This window comes from Camelina sativa, chromosome 19 (genome assembly GCF_030686135.1).
Source record: "Camelina sativa cultivar CO46 ecotype springtype chromosome 19, ASM3068613v1".
Classification (NCBI taxonomy): domain Eukaryota; kingdom Viridiplantae; phylum Streptophyta; class Magnoliopsida; order Brassicales; family Brassicaceae; genus Camelina; species Camelina sativa.
Genome location: NC_141898.1, coordinates 4070334 through 4091859, shown reverse-complemented (window position 1 = coordinate 4091859; position 21526 = coordinate 4070334). Strand labels below are relative to the sequence as shown.

General features: G+C 36.9%; 4 protein-coding genes, 2 long non-coding RNA genes and 1 pseudogene across 13 annotated transcripts; 3 read left to right on the top strand and 4 right to left on the bottom strand.

Moving 5' to 3' along the window:
* Positions 1 to 365: 365 nt before the first annotated feature.
* LOC104704267 (receptor-like protein 35) lies at positions 366 to 3785 on the bottom strand. Its single transcript, XM_087501975.1, has 2 exons — positions 995 to 3785; positions 366 to 714 (listed from the first exon to the last, which is right to left on the bottom strand). Exon 1 carries the CDS (start codon positions 3654 to 3656, stop codon positions 999 to 1001), a length of 2658 nt encoding a protein of 885 aa, XP_087358101.1. The 5' UTR covers positions 3657 to 3785; the 3' UTR covers positions 366 to 714; positions 995 to 998.
* A 643-nt stretch (positions 3786 to 4428) lies between these two features.
* LOC147920136 (uncharacterized) lies at positions 4429 to 5294 on the top strand. The gene is made up of 3 exons (XR_015591089.1): positions 4429 to 4496; positions 4619 to 4828; positions 4920 to 5294. It is a non-coding gene; the product is annotated as an uncharacterized LOC147920136 (long non-coding RNA).
* Positions 5295 to 5384: 90 nt separating this feature from the next.
* On the bottom strand, positions 5385 to 8555 carry LOC147920135 (receptor-like protein 35 pseudogene; annotated as a pseudogene). Its single transcript, XR_015591576.1, has 3 exons — positions 8457 to 8555; positions 5951 to 8125; positions 5385 to 5690 (listed from the first exon to the last, which is right to left on the bottom strand). The product of XR_015591576.1 is annotated as a receptor-like protein 35 pseudogene (transcript).
* LOC104764707 (uncharacterized) lies at positions 5385 to 11872 on the bottom strand. Of its 4 annotated transcripts, none has more exons than XR_015591088.1 (5): positions 11650 to 11853; positions 11266 to 11342; positions 11114 to 11163; positions 10865 to 11011; positions 5385 to 5713 (listed from the first exon to the last, which is right to left on the bottom strand). It is a non-coding gene; the product is annotated as an uncharacterized LOC104764707 (long non-coding RNA). The 4 variants fall into 4 exon arrangements; XR_763774.3 differs by lacking the exon at positions 5385 to 5713 and adding an exon at positions 10636 to 10699 and having other exon boundaries at positions 11655 to 11872; XR_763773.3 differs by lacking the exon at positions 5385 to 5713 and having other exon boundaries at positions 10726 to 11011; positions 11655 to 11872.
* A 1008-nt stretch (positions 11873 to 12880) lies between these two features.
* Positions 12881 to 13780, top strand: LOC104764705 (germin-like protein subfamily 3 member 2). Its single transcript, XM_010488288.3, has one exon. The coding sequence runs from the start codon at positions 12896 to 12898 to the stop codon at positions 13577 to 13579; it is 684 nt and encodes a 227-aa protein (XP_010486590.1). The 5' UTR covers positions 12881 to 12895; the 3' UTR covers positions 13580 to 13780.
* A 540-nt stretch (positions 13781 to 14320) lies between these two features.
* LOC104764703 (transcription initiation factor TFIID subunit 12) lies at positions 14321 to 17517 on the top strand. 2 transcript variants are annotated; one of them, XM_010488286.3, is made up of 8 exons: positions 14321 to 14929; positions 15023 to 15181; positions 15612 to 16112; positions 16487 to 16561; positions 16651 to 16729; positions 16825 to 16889; positions 16984 to 17019; positions 17137 to 17517. In XM_010488286.3, exons 1-8 carry the CDS (start codon positions 14351 to 14353, stop codon positions 17245 to 17247), a joined length of 1605 nt encoding a protein of 534 aa, XP_010486588.2. In that variant the 5' UTR covers positions 14321 to 14350; the 3' UTR covers positions 17248 to 17517. The 2 variants fall into 2 exon arrangements, with proteins under 2 accessions (XP_010486588.2, XP_087358098.1); XM_087501972.1 differs by lacking the exon at positions 14321 to 14929 and having other exon boundaries at positions 15085 to 15224.
* Positions 17450 to 19487, bottom strand: LOC104764704 (peptidyl-prolyl cis-trans isomerase FKBP16-4, chloroplastic). Of its 3 annotated transcripts, none has more exons than XR_015591086.1 (10): positions 19140 to 19487; positions 18897 to 19037; positions 18734 to 18789; positions 18603 to 18658; positions 18367 to 18429; positions 18199 to 18273; positions 18018 to 18107; positions 17855 to 17932; positions 17745 to 17785; positions 17450 to 17661 (listed from the first exon to the last, which is right to left on the bottom strand). XR_015591086.1 is itself a non-coding variant. In XM_010488287.2 (10 exons), exons 1-10 carry the CDS (start codon positions 19207 to 19209, stop codon positions 17634 to 17636), a joined length of 693 nt encoding a protein of 230 aa, XP_010486589.1. In that variant the 5' UTR covers positions 19210 to 19435; the 3' UTR covers positions 17450 to 17633. The 3 variants fall into 3 exon arrangements, 2 of the variants coding, with proteins under 2 accessions (XP_010486589.1, XP_087358099.1); XM_010488287.2 differs by having other exon boundaries at positions 18372 to 18429; positions 19140 to 19435; XM_087501973.1 differs by lacking the exons at positions 18734 to 18789; positions 18897 to 19037; positions 19140 to 19487.
* Positions 19488 to 21526: the final 2039 nt, after the last annotated feature.

The following is a 21526-nucleotide window of genomic DNA, read 5'->3' as shown; positions in this document are numbered from 1 at the left end:
AAAAGAAAGCTCTTGTACAACTAGTGCATCAGTGTTTTAAAGGTTGAAAAACAGAGGATACAAAAATTAACTTCTAGATTCTAGCCATATGACTAATGTATTGTCGTAACGCCGATCCCTCATGAGACCTATCGCCAGAACTTGATCCCTGATCTATTGATCGATTTGCTGAATAAGGCAAGAAGCAGGAGATGGTTGCTCGCCATGCTTCCTCCGATTCCTCTCATGCCACAGTGCATAAACCGTCGCCTGTAAAACAGAGCGGGCTAGATAACAAAGCAGGAGATGGTATGCTTCAGTTTCAGTATGTGTTGCAGATAAACCGGTATATGGTTGGGCTTTAAAAAAAAAACTCACTTCCAATGTTCTTGTTAAAGGTTTGATTTTAACTACCACATGCAACTGTACATTGACTTTAAACTAAAAGCTTTAAATCACTTTAAAGGTTTGTACATGTGCTTCTGGTGTACTTATTCACAAGCAAAGTGCGCTAAGGAAGTTATTAACTAGACACTTGAGAGAGAGATCTTTGCCAGTTTTGGCCAAGCACCTAAACTCTTCATCCTTGTTGAATAATGGAGAAGCATTGAGAGCTCTTAAACATTATCAAACAAATAGTATGAGAAAGCTCTTAAACATCATCGAACCATAACTGCAGATAGTATGAGAGCTTCAACTCTTTCATGCCACATTATTGTTGTTATCTTGAACACCCTGAAAACCACCAAAGGATCGTGTTTGTTAGAAAGCAACCAGAGAAAGCTTCCATGTTAAGTCCAAAGAGAGATCTTTACATTCTTCAAAATTCAGCAGTTCAATCACTGAAATAGAACTTCTGATTATGTCTGGCAGTCTGGGTGTAATATAAGGAAATGAAAGATCAAAGAGATATTCAACAAATTTCGGTGTCAATTACGGACATAGTTTAAAATATTTATCCACCTAATTAATTGTTCTAATGTTTGCTAACAAATTCGTCAAGTCAGAACATTACCTCTCTAGTGAGCTATAGTGCTTCTCCGTCTACGATTGTTTCGGCCAAACGGGTTCATGAACCACTGTGGCTTGTAGGAATCCAATATGTAACTTATTGTCAATCCATAGACGATACCAGGTATGAATCCTATTCCCGCTGCTATCCAACTAATCACCTCTGCGTCTTCTTCATTTTGTTCCAATGTTGGCGTGCGTATATCTATGCAATCATTGTCAAGAGAAGGGCCAAAAAGTGCGAGGTTATCTTCAAAGGAAGAGCAAGGCTGCGTTTGAAACTGATTGCCTCCTGGAACTAGACCTGCAAGCTGATTATGAGAGAAGTTCATGTACGCAAGGAACGAGAGCTTTCCTAGCTCTTGTGGAATTTTTCCTGAAAGCTTGTTTTGGGAAACGTCCAATGACTCGAGAGCTGTGAGGTTTGCCATGGATGAAGGGATGCGGCCAGTGAAAGCATTGTTTGACAAGTTGAGCACATGAAGCTCTTTCATTAGACCGATGGACTTTGGAATCTCTCCTTCAAATTTGTTTCTCGAAAAATCGATTGTTGTGTAAATATTCAAGATACGTACCAGCTCCATCTCTACACCTTTATTCATCAAAACCATTGAATCATGGTAATAACCTGATTCATCTCCCATGTACTTATCGTAAAAATGATCTTCGTCGGTCCCAAGCGATGACATAGCAGTCCACTTCACAAAGTACTCTGATGGCAAAGTTCCATTGAAGTGATTATGCGATATGTCGATGATCCGCAACTGAGGGAACGAGGCTTGATGTATTGGTCCATGGAATGCATTGGAGCGAAGGACAAGAACTTGTAGCTTTTGTAGAGAACCCAGCCAGAACGGAAACGTGTCGTTGATTCTGTTGCTTTCCACGTTCAAAACTTCAAGTGTTGAGAAACGATTCAAAGATCTTGGAAGCTTTCCCACAAGTTGGTTATGACCGACATCGAACGACCTTAGACTTTCAAATATATGCTCTGGAAGACCTCCACTAAGATTATTCTGCCGAAGGTTTAGATCCGAAAGAGTACTCTTGAGATATCCCATACAACGAGGGATTGAACCGTTAAAGTTGTTTTCAGATAAATCGAGAGTCTCTAGAGAACGCAACTCGCATATGAAAGAAGGAATCTTTCCGGTGAAGTTGTTGTTGGAGCCAAACAAGTACGACATAGATGGTTTCCAGACAGAGGATAGTCCTTGTTTCTTCTTTAATCTTTGGAAACCGATGAAAGTGTTGTTGGAAAGATTCACATACGTCAAATTTGGTAGAGTCCACAACCAGCCAGGAACTTGACCTCCGATTTTGTTGTTGGAGATGTCTAGAAACGTCATTTCATGTTGGGTTCTTAGGAGCTCTGGAAACTCGGTGATACCGCAACCTGACAAGTACAAAGAAAATATCTCTTGTGAAAGGGGATTTGAAACTGAAATCTTGTTTGTTGTCGAAACATGGTTGCCTGAGAGATCTAACTGAGAGAGGCTTTTGGAATATGATAAGATATCATTCAAGTCAATCGTAGTGGTGGTGTTCAAATATGATAGGTGAAGAACTTCGAGTGACTTGAGAGGCGAGAAGATACTAAAGTCAATTGGGCGGCCTTGGGTGTCGAAATGAGAAAGGTCAATTACTCCAAGGTTGACAAATTTGGAAATGGATCTGGGGATTGGGCCTTTGAAGTTGTTATTGCCAATGTGTAACTCTTCTAGGTTAGATGGTGAAGAAGATATATTCCCAAACTCAAGAGTGCCGTTGAATTGGTTACCACGCAAAAAAATAGATGTCAAAGAAGGAATGGTGAAGAGAGAAGAAGGGATAGTTCCTGTGAAAGCATTTCCATTTGCTACAAAATCTCTCAAGTTGGATAGTGAAGTGATATTAGGAGGAAGCGCACCACTGAACTGATTGCCGGAGATAAACAACTTTGACAACCCTGTCAAATTCAATAGTACAATGGGAAAACTTCCACTGAGCATATTGATACCAACATATAAGGAGGTTAGCTGGTTTAGATTGCCAAAAGAAGATGGGATTTCACCAACGAGATTGTTACCCCAAAAGTTGAGATAGGTGAGTTGAGAAAGGTTTCCAATCGAAGATGGAATCTGACCCGAAAACTGATTATAAGAAAGGTCGAGAGAGGAGAGGTGAGAAAGGTTTCTAATTGAATTTGGGATTTGACCAGAGAATTGATTTTGAGAAAGGTCCAGAGAGGTGAGATGAAAAAGGTTTCCAATCGAAGATGGAATCTGATCACTGAAATCATTTCCAGAAAGGCGGAGAGCGAGAAGATTAGAAAGGTTTTGAAGACTGCTATTGGAATGAAACCGTCCATGGAGGCCGTTGCAGCGAAGGTCTAGCTCGACCACATCTCCGGACTTGGCATTGCACGTGATACCCTTCCAACTACAACAGTCGCTGTTATTCCCCCATGACTCTGTCTTTCGATGAGATTCAAAGCCACTACAAAACTGATTAGGCTTCCCAATATGAAACTCGTTTTTGAAAGCGAGAAGTGAATCCCTTTGTTCGGGACGACACAAAATATGCCTAGTAGGAGCCGCAAGCACGTCTTCAAAATGATAAGTGAACAAGAAAATAAAAGAGAGAGTTATAGGAATGATACTCGTTGAGTTGCACAAGCCTTTCATTTAATTTTCTTGGATTAAAAGATAATGAAGAAGACTAGAAATTGTGAGATGGTAAATAACATGGTTTCGTACGCATATCTCTTTTATATACATAATAATAATAATACATTCTATTTCCACAAAGATAATAAATCCAACACAGCTTGACTGACTCACTATTACTAGTCTTTCTACCAAGTGTTCTTCACGTTAAAATGCAAAGACTTAAAAGAGTCTTTACATTTGAATAATCAAATTCCACGCATTTTGTCTTACTTTTAATAACTTACAGGAAACTTCACAAGACAAGTTGTTTACGCGGAGAACAATAATTTATTTGAATTTAAATCAAAATTTTAGATTACAAAATTAATACAAGAAATATATAATTAAATTATAACGAAAGAAAAGTCTCATATAGATAATACATTTGTATATATTTGCGAAAAAAATGTAATATTATCATTCACAAGTAGGATTACAAAATTGAATTTAAATCAAAATTTTAGATTACAAAATTAATACAAGAAATATATAATTAAATTATAACGAAAGAAAAGTCTCATATAGATAATACATTTGTATATATTTACTAAAAAATGTAATATTATCATTCATATAGATAATACATTTGTATATAATAAAATGTACTAAAAGGGAGCAGTGGAAGTTTCTAAGCACTTGGTATGTCAGATTAAGTACAAACTTTTGGAGTTTGCAATGATTCTCTAGCTACTTCTTGTCTTTTGAAAAAATGAATATATGAGAACATGATTTTTAGTCTGAATAAATTACCTTTGCTGAAAAAAAAAAGAGAACATGATAATATTGTTTAAAGAGATGTTCTAGTGGAAGCTAAAGGTTTATATTCCTCCACTTAGATTGGTTTCATCATCATGAACGTGCTTGAATTAGTGTATGTTCATAACTCTTTTGCTATGGTTTTACGTTTACAGTTTCTAAGATGGTTACGAAAACTATAGGTTAAGAAGGAAAAAATGGCGACAAAATTGGAAGCGCAAGGTGGTCGTGGAGGAGAAGAATGAGACGATGGTGGTGCTTACGTAAACGTCAAGAAAGTGTATGTTGGTCAAGGTGATTCTGGAGTGGTTTACGTCAAGTTTGATTACGAGAAAGACTGCAAAATCGTATCACGCGAACATGGGAAGATGACACTACTTGGAACAGAGGAGGTATAAAACATTTTTTTTTTTCTTTCTTGTTGTTATAAAAGAGAGTTTCTTTGTCACTAAATGATCATATTTTTTTGTTTCCGTTGCTTAGTTTGTGCTTGATCCAGAAGATTACATCACACCAGTGAAATTTTACTACGAGAATCTCTTTGGATCACCGGTAGAGATCGTCACGGCTCTAGTCTTTAAGACATTTAAAGGCAAAACTTCTCAGCCTTTTGGATTAGTCACTGGACAAGAAGCATATTTGGGTTCTTGCAGTTTGAATCAAGAAGGGAGATACTTCGGCATAAAGGGAGCAGTGGAAGTTTCTAAGCACATGGTATCTCAAATTTAAGTAAAAACTTTTGGAGTTTGCAATGCTTCTCTAGCTACTTTATGTCTTTTGAACAAAATGTGACAAAATAAAGAATATGGAAATGGTTTTGACTCCGAGTTTGAAAGTTACTCTAAAGAAATACTCTTTCCTCCTTTGTTCTTAATCCTTCAGTTTCACTTGTTGTTGCAGAAAAACCCGTATATGGTTGCGTTTTTTCAAAAAAAAAACTCACTTCCATTGTTCTTGTAAAAAAGGTTTGATTTTAACTATCACATGAAACTTGCATTGACACTGGAATCACTCCAAAGATTCTATATGCTCTTCTGGTTCACTTATTCACAAGCAAAATGCGCTAAGAAAGTTATTATTTAATAGACACTTGAGAAAGAGAGATCTTTGCCAGTTTTGGTCAAGACCTCAAGTTTGCATCCTTGTTCTATAATGGAGAAGCAATGAGAGCTCTTAAACATTATCAAAACATAAATGCAGATAGTATGAGCTGCATCTCTTTCACGCCTCATTCTTGTTGTTATCTTGGACACCCTGAAAGCACCAAAGGATTGTATCTGTAAGAAAGAAACCAGAAAAAGCTTCCATAGAGAGATCTTTACATTTTTAAAATTCATCAGTTTAATCATCAGAATAGAACTTCTAACCTCGTCTTGGTGTAGTAAACGAAAATGAAAGATCAAATAGATATATCACAAATTTCGATATCAATTACGTACCTATTTCTTAAAAAAACTATCCATCTAATTATTTTAATGCTTGCTAACAAATTCGTTTAAAAGTCAGAACATTACCTCTCTAGTGAGTTGTGGAGCTTCTGCTTCTACGATTGTTTCGGCCAAAAGGGTTCCTAAACCACTCTTGTTTGTAGGAAAGCAATATGTATCCAATCGTAAATCCAAAGGAAATACCAGGTATGAATCCTATTGCAGCTGCTATCCAACTAATCACCTCTTCTTCATCTTTTTCCTCTGATTCCGACGTTTCATATATTTGTGTGGCTGGTGTGTGAGCATCTCTGCAAATTTCGTTAAGGGAAGAGCCAAAAAGTCCCATATTGCCCTTGAAAGAAGAGCAACGCTGCGTCCGAAACTGAGTGCCCCTTGGAACTAGGCCTGTAAGCTTGTTATGAGAGAAGTTCATTTCATGTACGCAAGGAACGAGAGCCCCCCTAGCTCTTGTGGAATTTCTCCTATAAGTTTGTCTTGGGAAACGTCCAGCGACTCGAGAACTGTCAGGTTCCCCATAGATGAAGGGATGCGGCCAGTGAATGCATTGTTTGCCAATAGACCGATGGACTTTGGAATCTCTCCTTCAAATTTGTTTCCCGAAAAGTCAATTGCTGTTAACATTTTAAGGATACGTACTAGCTCCAACTCTTCACCTTTATTCATCAAAACCATTGAATCATTGTAATAGCCAAATTTATCTCCCATGTACTTTTCGGAAGACTGATCTTCGTCTGTTCCAAGTGATGACATAGCACTCCACTTCACAAAGTATTCCGATGGCAAAGTTCCATTGAAGTGATTATGTGATATGTCGATGATCCGCAACTGAGGGAAGGAGGCTTGATGTATTGATTTATGGAATGCATTGGAGCGAAGGACAAGAACTTGTAGCTTTTGTAGAGAACCCAGCCAGAACGGAAACGTATCGTTGATTCGGTTGCTTTCCACGTTGAAAACTTCAAGAGTTGAGAACTGGTTCAAAGATCTTGGAAGCTTTCCCACAAGTTGGTTATGACCAACGTCGAACGACCTTAGACTTTCAAATATATACTTCGGAAGACCTCCACTCAGATTATTCTTACGAAGGTTTAAAACTGAAAGATTACTCTTGAGATTTCCCAAACAACGAGGGATTGACCCATTAAACTTTTTTTCAGATAAATCGAGAGTCTCTAGAGAACGAAACTCGCATATGAAAGAAGGAATCTTTCCCGTGAAGTTGTTGTTGGAGCCAAGCAAGTAACTCACAAATGGTTTCCGGACAGAGGATAGTCCTTGTTTCTTGTTTGATCTTTGGAAACCGATGAAAGTGTTGTTGGAAAGATTCAGGTAGTACAAAATTGGTAGAGTCTATAACCAGGTAGGAACTTGACCTTCGATTTTGTTGTTGGAGATGTCTAGAAACACAATTTCATGTTGGGCTCTAAGGAGCTCTGGAAACTCGGTGATACCGCAACCTGATAAGTACAAATATCTAATCAATTGTGAAACTGAACTCTTTTTTGTTGTTGAAACATGGTTGCCTGAGAGATCTAAATGAGAGAGCCTCTTGGAATATGATAAGATATCATTCAAGTCAATTGTAGTGGTGGTGTTTAAATAGGAAAGGTATAGAAATATGAGTGACTTGAGAGGCGAGAAGATACTAAAGTCAACTGGGCGGCCATGGGTGTCCAAATGAGAAATGTCAAGAGACTCAAGATTGACAAATTTGGAAATGGATCTCGGGATTGGCCCTTTGAAGTTGTTGTTGCCAAGGGATAAACATTCTAGATTAGATGGTGCAGAAGATGTATTCCCAAACTCAAGAGTGCCGTTGAGTAGGTTATCACTCAAACGAATACTTACCAAAGAAGGAATGGTAAAAAGATGAAAAGGGATAGTTCCAGTGAAAGCATTTTGACTTGCTTCAAAGTAGGTCAGCTTGTTGAGATTGCCAAAAGAAGATGGGATTTCACCAACGAGATTGTTTTCCCAAAAGAAGAGAAAGGTGAGTTGAGAAGGGTTTCCAATAGAAGATAGAATCCGAACACTGAAATGATTATAAGAAAGGTCGAGATAGGTGAGATGAAAAAGGTTTCCAATTGAAGATGGAATCCGACCACTGAAAAGACCCCAAAAAAGGCTAAGGCCCAATAGTATTGGGGATAAAAAATAAGACGCAGGCCCCTTGGTTGTTGTGATGTTGGTTTGTTTTTTTGTCGTCAAACAAAAAAAGAATAAAAATATAAATAAGTTCTAAATATATATATATATATATATAAGTTCTCAATATTATATATAGTTCAAACTTTTATTATATTTATAAAATAAGAAAATAAATATTTTCAATAGTATAGATTATAATTTATATTTTTCTTGTTATAAATTATGCATAACAGATTGTTATATTTTTCCCCCCAAAATATTAGATTTTGTTAAAAATATAATATAATCTTTAGAATGAGGCTTTTATCTCATTTATCAAGTTTCAATTAATTTTTAAATATATATATTTCTTAAAATATCTCTATTATTCTGTAATCTAAATTTGATTTAAATTCAATTAAATAGGGAGCATGTTAGGTACAATTGGGGGATTTACGAAATGCTGTTGCAAGGAAAATATTTTAAGCTGGTGGATGATTCGATTGCAGAGCTGAAAAAGAAGGAATTGAGGGAGTATCATGAAACATTTGAGTTGATTAAGTCTCTCCTGTGGATCTATCTGAATCGTACTTGGTTAGTGTTTACTTGGGAAAGGCTGAGAAGTGATACTCAAAACGAATGTTAGGATGATTCAACCTCAGAAAATTATTAGGCAGTGTTTAATGATAGGAAGGTTATATGAGACTGCTCATACGACAAGAGTGGTTACCAAAAAAGAGAGTGATGATTTTCCGATGGAAGCTCAGCCTTTACATGTTTCAAGTGAAGCCAAGGATTTTAGCAATTAGTCTGGTGCTTAACGGAGTAGAAGTAGCATTCAGTCTTAAGGGATTTTATCATCCAAACCAGAGCATGATCATAAAACAGTTTTTCTTCCTACTATGGAGAAACCTAAAGATGGAGTACATGAGGACAAGGTTGCATTGGAGGATACCGATGTTATAGCTCATATTTCTGTTAATGCAATTTCAGGAGTCTTTGATAATCGAATGATGAGAGTGAAGGGTTCTTATGGGAAGCAAGTATTGTATATTCTCATTGACTCGGGTTCTACACACAACCTCATGGATCCCAAGGTAGCTGAGAAGTTGACATGTGTTTTCAAACCTGCAAGTTTGGCTCGAGTTTCAGTAGCTGATGGGATAATGTTGGGGGTTGATGCTAAAATAGATAAGCTTCAATGGGAATTTAGAGGACACAATTTCAGGCTAATCTTATGGTAATTCACTTGGGTGGGTGTGATATGGTATTAAGCGGTCAGTGGTTGGAGACATTGGGGCCAATAACTTGTAATTTTAAGAAGCTAGAAATGCAGTTCCGTGTAGGGCATAAAAAGGTTTTTCTTATGGGTATTAGGCAAGGCTCTGTCAGAGATGTGAAGACCCTAAAGCTTAACTAGATGAGGGAAGATCAAGTCCAACCTTCCATGATATGTGTTCACAAAGCTAAACATCAATCCGGTCAAATAAGTACTGAAGGTGAGAAAGTCACAGAACTGTTTCATAAAAGAGCTCCGCATATAGATAAGGACTTATCGAATGGGAATTAATCAGCTCAGCAAGAATCTTATGATGGTGTCAAGATAATGTTGCAGCAACAAGAAGCAATATGTGCCACAAAATCGAATCCATATGAGAAATCAAATTCAACACGTGTCTCATTATCAGAGTGAAATGTCAGCAATTGTTGACAAAATCTCAGGTTAGGCGTGTATGGGAACCAGGTGGATTATCAGCTAAAGCAAATCAGTGGGACTGCCCAAAGCAAGGTTACTATGGGTTGGGTCTAAAAGAAAATAGAAGATCTACTCTACAGTGGAGATACAGCTCAGATATTAGCATGCAAATATATGTGATCAGAATGTGTCAATTGACACAAAAAGAACTAAAGAGTTTCTTCATAGTGGAGCAGGTTGTGATATGTGAACCACCCTCCATTTTCTGCGGTCTAGTTGGGAAGTCCTAAAGATTGTGATGCATTGCTAATACAACAGTTTCTACTTGATAATGCGGGGTACCAAATCAAGCACAAGAGGCAATTTAAACTCTTGCCAACTGCTGGAATTATATTTGGAAAATCTTGTGCTCGTCCCTAACTATGCACCACAGTTTCATACCTTAAAGACTGATCAGTCTTATGAGTATGGGGTTGGTTATACAAAGCTGAGAAGCCAACTGCTAATGGAGTATACAATACTTGTTCCTTGCAAATCAGGTAGTTCCCTTCTCTACAGGTCAAGGTTTCTATTTGATATAGGAAAAAGAGGGTTAAGAAAGATGAACACGTGGAGGGTGGAGGGCTAAACTGGATCATTCATGAGATTTGTGTTGAGTTTGTTATAGTTTCTTTTTAGTTTCTTAAATCTGTGATCATCGTGTTGTACTCATCTTGCTGGAGCTGTTTCTTCTATTCTTCTATCTAAGGCTTGTGAGATTTAAATTCTCGTTTCAAGAAGGACGATTCAATTTGTGTTTGATTTTCAAGTATTCGATTCAGTTGCAGTTTCTCTGCATCACTACATTATATACTAGATTCCCCTGATATTCTAATCAGTTTCTTAGAGCATATTCCGATAATGTATCTTTTTATTGGGGGCAAAATTCCGATAATGTAACTAAATATTACTTATTCTAAAGAACGTATGTAGATTTCTTCTTATCAAACCTTTCAAAAAAAAAAAAAAAAAAATGTTAAGAAAAGGCTCAAGTTCTAAGTAATATAAATGTACCATCCAACCTTTATCATTCTAAATTCATCACATCTCCATATCTTTTTTACTCCAAGACCAATTCTCACAACAGTTTAAAAGTCAGAAATGATTTCACATACCTTAAAGACCCTTCCAAAACAAGCTCACGCATCCAAGTAAAGATTCTCCATGTTGTGTAGAAAGATTTAAGCCTTTGCACGTTTTAGGCATTCCCATCTAACATCAATTCAATTCTACATTGGCATCTATGTCACATTCTCACCTGCCTGTGAACAACTGAACTTAAGTAAACCAGGTGACGCTAAACAACCACACATGGAAAGACAGATGCCATGTTTATTGAGATAAAAACATATCTTCCTAAATACCTTCTTTGTGTAGGCGACCCTTTTGATCACATTTTCCCCCATTGATAAACCTTTAACATAAGAAATTATCAAAGAGGATTATTTTTTGGATGCAGTGTTGATCTCAATCTAATTAAAAACAAAAATTGGAGATGTTGGAAGTGAGGCCTAACAAATAGAATGCACACTCGGTGGTCTGTTGTATTGGATATCAAAATGACCACTTGATGGAACCACCGTACTTGTTCATCTGCAATGAGAAACACGAGATTGACAGAACTCAGGTAAACATACTTATAATTAAACCTCTACGTTTGCACACACACACACACACACACACACACAAACCTCTATAAGAACAATTCTTTTTTTCTTTTTAGAAACAAATTTAGATTCGGCAGGTAACTCTATAAGAATCTACTTACTTGTTCACATGTTCAATACTAAAAAGTTTGGGTCGATTCTTAGCAATTCAATAGCAAATTCGGGAGGGTAACTTTAACAACACATCGGAAAATGTTAAGGAAGACGAAAAATAACACAGATTTACCAAATACCTTACCTGAGGCATCCCAAAATCAAGAGACATCAAATACTAAATCAATTAAAGAAGAACTCGAGCTGGGATTTGCCGAGTTGAAAAATGTGTTTATCGAATTCGGAATCAGAAAGAATGGGAAAGAATCGTGTAACTAGGTTTCGTGGGACTCTCGAGAGATGTCGGAACTGTACTTGTTCTTTTTCCTTTTTTTTTGACATCTGTCGGAACTGTAGTTACAATAGCTTCCTTATTACGAACCGTTTCAATTGAATCACTCCGGTCCGGTCTGCATTAAACGATGCGTTTCACTTCCCAATTTTTATTTCACTTGTAAGTTTTTCTATAATTTCAATAATTCGTATTTTAGAAAATACTATTTGTGGATATGCGAAACATAATGATGATGGGAGCTATCGTTCATCATCACCTGATTTATTTATTTTACTTCCTTCACAAGCATAAGAAAAGCAAATTTCATCGCATGCCTTCCTCACCATCATTGTGATCATGTAATTAACTCAATTTAAAGATATTTGGTTAAAAAAGATGTGTGATCAACTTAATCCGATAGAGATGACAAATTAAGAAACATTTGAGGTTGTTTATTCTCTTCTTAAACCTTTTCAACACCGAAAAAATGTTTGTGTCTCTCTAATCATTCATGCCTTGGATAGTAATATTTTTATAATATCAATATGTATAACAAAAAAAGCTTAGGCAGACAAATTCATCATTTTGAATATCATGGCATGCGCACATAGCACGCCTAATACGTGCCTCTGTTTCGCCCCAAGTGATACATTTGGACCACATCAAGACTCTTTTGTCCATTTGGTTAAGCCTTAACCAAAATCACATTATAAACCGGGGTGACACCAGGATCAAAACCATGGACTCTAGTTACATTTCAACTTTTATTCACAATTCTATTGTTTTGAGATTAATTTGTATCTTTGATTTACATAGACGAATAGTAAATTCTATTAGAGATCTGTCAATCAAGCCCAAAAAAGGGTTTATCAGTCAATGTACCGGCCTAACCACTCCCATATATAACCAATATCACATATCCAAACATGGTTTTACATTTGGTACAATTTCACAGAAGTATCAAGTATGGCAATCTGGTTTTGATTAATCAACAGTACCAAACAATGTACCGGAAATTGAACCACATTAACCATAATATTTAATTTACCCCCTCCACATAAATGCCTATTTAAACCGGACATAACACAACTCTTCTCCACACCTCAAGTAAAATGGAAGCAAACACTCTGTTCTTTCTAAAAGCTCTTCTTCTTCTCTGTTTTAATGTACGCTTCACATTAGCTTCAGACCCCGATCCGATCCAAGACTTCTGTATACCGAAACCTATGACATCTCTTCATCATGACCATCACTTCTCCACCAATCTCCCTTGCAAAAACTCCTCCGAAGTAACCACCGAAGATTTTGTATTTTCCGGTCTAAAAACCGCTGGGAACTTCACCGAGACGGGGTTTGCCACCGTACCTGTAAGCCCGGCAAACTTCCCGGGACTTAACACATTAGGCATGTCGTTTGTCAGGGCTGATCTCAAACCCGGATCCATAAACCCGCCACATTACCATCCACGGGCCACAGAAGTAGCTCACTTGGTTAAAGGACGGGTTTACTCCGGTTTTGTGGACTCGAACAATAAGGTTTACGCCAAAGTGATGGAAGAAGGAGAAATGATGGTTTACCCAAAAGGGCTTGTACATTTTCAGATGAACGTCGGAGATGTTACGGCCACGATTCTCGCTGGACTAAATAGCCAAAGCCCTGGGATTCAGAAGATACCGTCGGTGGTTTTTGGGTCAGGGATCAATGAGGAGTTGCTTATGAAAGCTTTTGGGTTGAGTATTAAGCAGATTGGTACGTTGAAGAAAAGATTTGATCCTGTCATGTCTAATGAACATTGATGTTTTCTCTTAAGGAGATTATTATATGGAACTTGTTAAGTTATTTATCTTTAAGTGATCGTTCTTGATCACTTTGTTATTTATATTTTTGACCCCAAATACGGTCGTCTTTATGAATGTTGATAGTTTCTTTCTACATGAAATTGTAATTTGACAACTCCAATCCACAAAATATATCAAAACCAATGCCGGTTTCTTTTTTGTAAGACTCTTAAGGTTACAACCTTCTCCAATATATTGTGATTCTAACTATATTACTATAATTTTCAACCTATTATGTGAGAAAAAGAGTAGAGGAATTGTCTTCACATTTCACACTCTATTCGACTTTTGATCGGTAACCTCAGTCTCATATAGGTATAGACATTATCTAAGTTCCAACTGAATCTATAAATCTTGGCCTTTTCAGGCTGCAAGCATCTTAAACAAACCTTTTAAGAATTTTCAGCGTGTTGAACATCTTCAATAAGTAGAGAAGTAAAGGGGAAGTTCCTTTTACTTGGAAGCTACATTTCCAGCAATAGAAACCAGCAGCTCTGAGCATATTGAAACGCTGCGTTCCATTCTTTGGTTAACTCAATGGTTGAAACCCTCTTTTCCGGCTAGAGTTTTCTCTCACATAACTGACGGAATTATTAAAGCCGGTATTTATACTAATATCGAGCTTTACGGTATCGGTTTAGTTGTTAAAACCGTACCGGGAATTCCGGTTCAATTAGATTTTCTATAAACTCAACATCACATTCCCTCCACATTCACAAACCTTTTTTAATGGATCAGTCACGGCAAAGCACGACGGCGTCTCAGCCACCGGAAACACCGCCCCAGCCATCGGATTCGGCTTCGACACAGATTCAACAACCTCCTTCCACGAATCCGAGCTCCTCCTCCATTTCATCAATTCCTTCTTCCCCAACTCCACCACCACCGTCGCTCAATCCAAACCCTAATCCTCCTCAGTACACGCGTCCGGTGACATCTCCGGCGACGCAACAGCAACAGCACATCTCCCAGCCTTTGGGTCGACCTCCGCCGGCGTACTCGAGACCATGGCAACAACACTCCTCTTACACTCACTTCCCATCCGCTTCGTCGCCATTGTTATCTTCCTCATCAGCTCCGGCCTCTTCTTCTTCTTCTTCTTCTTCGTCTTTACCTATAACTGGGCAACAAAGAGGTGGCATGGCGATTGGCGTTCCAGCTTCCCCAATTCCGAGTCCTTCTCCTTCTCCTTCACCTTCCCAGCATTCGCCTTCTGCTTTTCCCGGCTCTTTTGGGCAGCAATACGGCGGATTAGGTCGTGGAACTGTCGGAATGTCAGAAGCTACGTCCAATACAAGTGTCCCACAGGTAAATTTTTCACTATATTTCAGAGAAATGTGTTTGTTATAGCTTATGTAGAATTCAGAAGATACAATAAAGTGTGTGTGTGTGTGTGGTCAGGTTAGGATGATGCAAGGAACTCAGGGAATTGGGATGATGGGGACACTTGGCTCAGGCTCACAAATGAGACCAAGTGGGATGGCTCAGCACCAACAGAGACCAACTCCATCGTCTCTAAGGCCAGCTTCCTCCCCGAACACCCAGTCTCCTGTTACCCAAGTATGTATTTTTGACGCTTCTTGCCATTGTGCTTTGAAAAATAGTAAGTCCAGCTTTGTGACTCATTGCTAACAGCAAAATTTGCCTTATACGAGGTGGAAATGATTAGCTTAAAACTTTGAAGTATTAACGATCTATTTTGACCACTTTCTTTAGTTTATTAATTACTCAAGTGTTCTGATGGCTGGATAGAGCTTTAGGTGAATGTTACTTGGTCATAGAGATACATCAGAGCTTTATATATGTAGTAACGTTGAGCCACCTAACCTTGGATATCCTTGTTTTGTAAGTTCAAATGGTTCATTGATCAGCATCAGTCTTTCGTTGCTATTTTGTAACTCTCTCCTCATTCTTATTTTGAGTTTGTTTGACAGAACTCTTTATGAACTTTGTAAGCACACTTTAATTCCTTATATTTTGCTTTTGGCAGAACTTTCAAGGACATAGCCTTATGAGACCTTCACCTATTGGTTCTCCTAGTGTTCAATCTACTGGTGCAGCACAGCAAAGCTTGCAAGCCATTAATCAACCGTGGTTATCATCTACTCCCCAAGGGAAGCCGCCTTTGCCACCCCCTACGTATAGACCACAAGTAAATTCTCCCTCCATGCAACAAAGACCTCATATTCCTCAACAACAACATCTTTCCACGTCAGCGGCAACTTCACAGCCTCAGCAACAACAACCTCAACAACAAAATCAGCCTCAAGAGCAGCTTCAACAACTTAGATCTCCGCAGCAGCCTTTACCTCACCCACATCAACCAACCCGGGTCCAAGGGTCTGTAAATCAGAAAGTTACTTCTCCGGTATTGCCAAGCCAGCCTCCTGTGGCTCAACCAGGAAACCAAGCTAAAATAGTTTCTGCAGAGAATGAGGCGTCTGATGATCGTATCCTGGGGAAACGAAGTATCCATGAGCTACTTCAGCAGGTATCCACTTACCTATCTATATTTTCTCAACTTCGGGTAATTCATTTTGCATGTTGACTGTGGAATAGCTTAGTAGTTGCACCATCACACTTAATTCTCACTTAGTGTATGATTGATAACTTCCACTTGGATAGATCTCTTACGAAGAAAGGAGAATGTATTTGATAAGCATAAGATAGAAGAGGTCGTGATTGATTTGCCAAATTACCTCGTATTGAAAACCAAAAATTATGTCATGGTGACTTTGAACAGATTTAGTAATAACATATATCTATAGTTATAGGAGTTACTTTTATGGTGTTTGCACTCATGCTCTCTGCATGATATCAGTTGATTTCTTTCTCTGAATTCAAAAATGCATTGCCTATCCACAGATTGATCCGTCAGAGAAATTGGATCCTGAGGTTGAAGACATCCTTGCTGATATTGCCGAAGATTTTGTAGAGTCAGTAAGTAGCTCACACCACATTGTTTATACTTCTGTCCTCTGATGAGTTTTCTTTTCTAAGTCCTGCTCGTCGTGTTTCCTTTTATCCAGATCACAACTTTTGGCTGTTCTTTAGCCAAGCATAGAAAGTCAGATACTCTAGAGGCTAAGGACATCTTGCTCCATGTTGGTTCGTTCTGATTATTATTGTCTTCTCATTTCTTTCGTTTCCTTTCCAGTTACGACGATTAATTTCTTGTTGATACTTTTTCTCCTTAAATGTAGAAAGAAACTGGAATATCAGGCCTCCTGGTTTTAGCAGTGATGAGTTCAAGACGTTTCGAAAGCCAGTAAGAAGTAGAGTTTTGTTTTTTTTGTCGATTCGTCAAATTTTCAAGATAGTTCCTAACTTCTCTGGTTGTTTCCTTGGATAATGTTTTGCAGCTGACAGCAGATATCCACAAAGAGCGACTTGCCGCTGTAAGTTTATAGTATAAGCAACACTTGATTTTAAACACTTCAGCGGACAGTTTTAGATTATAGTACTAAGTAGAAGAGAAACTCATATATTGAAGATTTTTGTTGTTGGTTTTGAAGATAAAGAAGTCAGTCATAGCAACGGAAGCAGCAAACGCCAGGAATTCGTACGGGAGAGGCGGTCAGGCAAAGACACCTGCTAATCCCTTGGCTTCAACTTTCAATAACTGATGTATTAGGTTAACCAACCCTCGAATCGTGCTTGGTAGGAGATTTTCATTAAAAAGTACGAATGTTGTAACACCCATTTTGTACCGTATCTAGATGTCACAGTCCAAGATACAAGCATGGAGGCCAGTCTGGATCTTAATTTTAACCATTAGTTCAATGTTTTGCAAAGCACAAAAGTGTCTGAATTGAGAGATGAGACACATTTATTGTGGTTATGAAACGAGGATTAGCCGGTATTATCCATTAATGATTAAACAGATTCTTCTCATACAGTTGAATCTTCCAAAGCTTTGATCAATTTTACAGTTTTACTTTAAATGATGTGTGGACATTTGGTGGAGTCTACACAAAAACTCTTGGGTACAAATTTTACTTCATTATCCCTTTTAGCCTTCAACGATCTTCACTGGCGTCCTGCAATAAAACCAAAAAGAAAGCTTTCAGGGCACGTTCTTATGATCAAGTTTACCGGGTTTTAGTTGATTGATCTCACATACCCGAAAGGACTCTGCTTGATTGATAACAGTTCAATGTCAAGCTGCAAAAGAGAAGTAACATAGATGAACACCACTTTAGGAGCCAACAAAAATCTATTAAACTTGGTTACCTCTATCGTTGCATTTGGAGGAATCTCTTGCACTCCTTTTTTCCCGTAAGCCAGCTCAGGAGGAACAATCACCAATCTCTGTATATAAAGTTCAAGAGTGTCCTCAGAACAAGACTTTGAGTGACCTGCTTTTGTGAAAGATTTGGTTTCAAGAACTACTAACCTGACCACCTACACGCATCCCTTCAACACCAAGATCAAGTCCTTTCAGAACATTGCCTCTCTCTGATTGTCCAACATCAAAGCCGTAAGGCTGCAAAAACTCTCTTTGTTATCAGTAAAGGATCCATGCATATTAAAATACAGTAATGGATTCTGTGAGATAGCTAGCCATATATACTGACCGTTCCACCTCCAACACCAAGTCCTTGCCGACTTGTCATGAACGTTATCCCTTTCCATTTTGCAACATAGTGAACCTGCAACACAACTTTTGGGTTAAGCATCAACGTTTTTTGTTAAAGCTGTTGCATTTACATTGTCCAAAGTTAATCAGGAAACGTATTCACAACCGTACTGCGACCCGAGATCCTTTCACAGCCTCTGCTCCATTGCCAACTTTTATATCATAGTACCTGCATTAAAATTAACAGTTGCCAAACTTGTGGTTATAAAGACTTGATTTTCCAATCCTTTTTGCGGTATGATGATGCATTGGGTTAAGAACTAAAGGCGGGAAGGCTGTTTTCAACCTAACTAATGCATCATGATATGGGATTATAATGTAGTAAAGGGGAAATGTACGGACTTGAGACCATTGGGAAGAGTCGTGAAGTCGCTTTCCGGTAACTTGGAAGCACGTAGCTGCAGAGAATTGTATGTAAGAGATTGATTTCGAGTCAAGAACGCAATGTATAGTGTATATATATTATTGCTTACAGCTCTTCTGCTGGTGCTTACGGCCTCGGCTGAATCAGTTAACAACATCCCAGAACCTGTGTAATTTGTGATTCAGACAAAACAAGTACTTCTTAAGGATTCCACTGATTCAAAGCTATAGCTTATGTGGTAATGCGGAGAACTAAAAGAAAACGCATCTAACCGGAAGCGAGGAGACATCCAAGTAAAACCCTTCTCCCTTCATAGCTCACCAGCGCCGGAGAATCAACCGTCTCTGATCTGATGATCTTTTCACCGCCGGGAGAAGGCAACGAGCACCGGTAAGGTTTGGATTGCCTTTTTCCTGCAAATTACAAAACAATGTTTTGCTTACTTGGTTCAAAAACATACAAGTGCTTATACACGTAACTGAGAGAGAGAGAGAGAGAGATAACATAAAGTGTACTTGATGTAAAAGGAACGGAGGAAGATAAAGAGTGATGGAGAGGGTGAACAAGTTTCATCGTTAAGATCATTGTTGTTTCAACGTTTTTGTGTAAGTTCACTGATTCTTGTGTCTAAAAGACTAAAACAAAGAAACTGACTGATTCTTGCGGTGTGCCCTTAATTGTGTGTGTGACAGAGGAAAGGGATAAAACTGGAATTCTCATCCACTAGTTCTCTAGATTTTAAATTCTCTCAAGTCACACACCATTTGTTTACAACCAAACCTTTTAACAATATTTAATCAGTTTTGAAATTGTTTTTGTCTTTTCAATATTATAAATTTATGACATCCACCAATTGCGTCCGTAGTACCAGCAGAAGAGCTGTAAGCAATAATAGATATCTATATGCAAATACATTTGGATGATAGTGATTTTTTTTTTTTGGTTTGTTGTAATTAATGTATCCGGTTAAATCCATATAACGACGAAAAAGTAGGTTTGGGTATAAAAACTGTATCCGAATATCCAACCTGCAATTCGATCCAAAAAATCGGGTTCGGGTTGGGTACGGGTTTGTTTATAAAATTCTATTAGATTCTATTTTCCAATATCCGTGGGTTCGGGTTAGGATCAGGTAATACTCGGTACCCGTTTTGGTACCCATCAAACACGAACATATAAATATATTTATAATATTTCGCATTAATATAATGCGATTACCTAAAATTATGATTATAATTTTGAATATTTCATTTAGTTTTATACCTAAATATCAAAAATAATCAAAATCTATACTAAGAAAAAGTATGAGCTATAAGCTCCTAAGGCCGTCCACATAAGATTTTAAACAACCAATAGAAATTTGACATATCACTTATTAACATTTTATACAATTTCCAGAATTTTCTATATTAAGAATTATTTTAAACAACCTATCATGATTTGACATGTCATTCATTAACATTTTTAAAATTTATAGAATTTTTTAGAAAAAGAAAAATTTTAAATTTATGGAAATCAAAGAACTAAGCTCAATATCCCACATCGGCTAGAAATTTTTTAGACAATGGTTCAGAACCAGTATAAATAAGATTAATATGCTTCCAACAACGAATGAGCAGGAAAGCTTGATTTATCAGGCGTCCAAGTTTAAAAGTTTTATTTGGTTTGATCTGGTTTTTTATTTGATCAAATTAAAACTTTAAACAGTTTAAAAAAAATATTATAATATTTAAACATTTTAAAAGTTTAAATATTGAAACTTTTAAAGGTTCTTAGCTTTTAAAAAGTTTTTAAATATTATAAGTTTTAAATTTTAAAGGTTTAAAATATTATAAATATTGAAAAATTTTAAAAGGTTCAAATTTTATATTTCGAAACCTTTTAAAAGTTTAAAATATTATAAATATTGATGCAAAACATAAATTATCTTATTTATCTACATTTGTGTTTTTTTATTTCTTATGAGCTGTAAAACATATATTTGTGTATGATTTTATAGATGAGTTGATATTCTTTCATTAATTTTTTATTTTTGGGTCTAAGGGAAAAAGATTGACACTGCAAGACCTTAATTTGATGTTTGAGTCAAATTTTAAGGTTTAAAGAAGAAAGATGAACGACAAACACACTTGTTTTATTAGCTATACATAGGCATGACTAGGGTTACGGTTGTCACAATTAAGGTTTATTAACCATCGGTTATGGTTAGAAATTTTTGTAACCTTAACCAGAACTATTTAACAAACGGTTAAACGGTTACGTTTAAATACGGTTACGGTTCAAGCGGTTACTGTTATATACGGTTACAATTATTTGATAATATAATACGATTGATATTATTTAATGATATAATATAATTGATATTATTTATTTATAATTAATATGTTCTTATAGTTTATTCATATTTCTATATATCATATGATTCATATTAAATAAATAATTATTAGTAAATTTTATTATGTTTTTAAAATATTATAAACCAAGTAAGGATTTTGGTTTGAGAAGTTTATAAACGCGTGGATCTAATAACAAATAAGTATATGGATAAAATTGTCAATAATTGGGTAAATGCGTTGACTATGCTGGTAATCATGAATTTCACAAATTTTATGAGAAAATAAATAATTTTGTTCTTGGAGTTTGATGGGTTAACAAGTTGTGTGGTAGTCTAAAAAAAGGTTTTTCAGTGGAAGAATGTGAAGAAGTTGACGAGGAAGAATAAGAAAAAGAGTATAACAAATAACCAAACGGTAAAAGTTACGATGACAATTAACACAAATTTAACAATGAAAATGACAAGAAAGAATATGAAAAACAAAAAAACATTGAATAAAAAACACGAAAACATAGGTGGTAGCGATCAATTAAATATGAAAACGAGTTAAATTCATGATTATAAAAT

Excerpts from the sequence above, each read along its gene's own strand:
- LOC104704267 (XM_087501975.1), bottom strand. The coding sequence starts at position 3,656 with ATGAAAGGCTTGTGCAACTCAACGAGTATCATTCCTATAACTCTCTCT.
- LOC104764705 (XM_010488288.3), top strand. The coding sequence starts at position 12,896 with ATGGAAGCAAACACTCTGTTCTTTCTAAAAGCTCTTCTTCTTCTCTGT.
- LOC104764703 (XM_010488286.3), top strand. The coding sequence starts at position 14,351 with ATGGATCAGTCACGGCAAAGCACGACGGCGTCTCAGCCACCGGAAACA. Across the intron at positions 15,182-15,611 it reads CCCAGTCTCCTGTTACCCAA|AACTTTCAAGGACATAGCCT; the intron begins GTATGTATTTTT and ends TGCTTTTGGCAG. Across the intron at positions 16,730-16,824 it reads GGACATCTTGCTCCATGTTG|AAAGAAACTGGAATATCAGG; the intron begins GTTCGTTCTGAT and ends CCTTAAATGTAG.
- LOC104764704 (XM_010488287.2), bottom strand. The coding sequence starts at position 19,209 with ATGATCTTAACGATGAAACTTGTTCACCCTCTCCATCACTCTTTATCT. Across the intron at positions 18,274-18,371 it reads TGAAAGGATCTCGGGTCGCA|GTTCACTATGTTGCAAAATG; the intron begins GTACGGTTGTGA and ends GTTGTGTTGCAG. Across the intron at positions 17,786-17,854 it reads CTCCAAATGCAACGATAGAG|CTTGACATTGAACTGTTATC; the intron begins GTAACCAAGTTT and ends TCTCTTTTGCAG.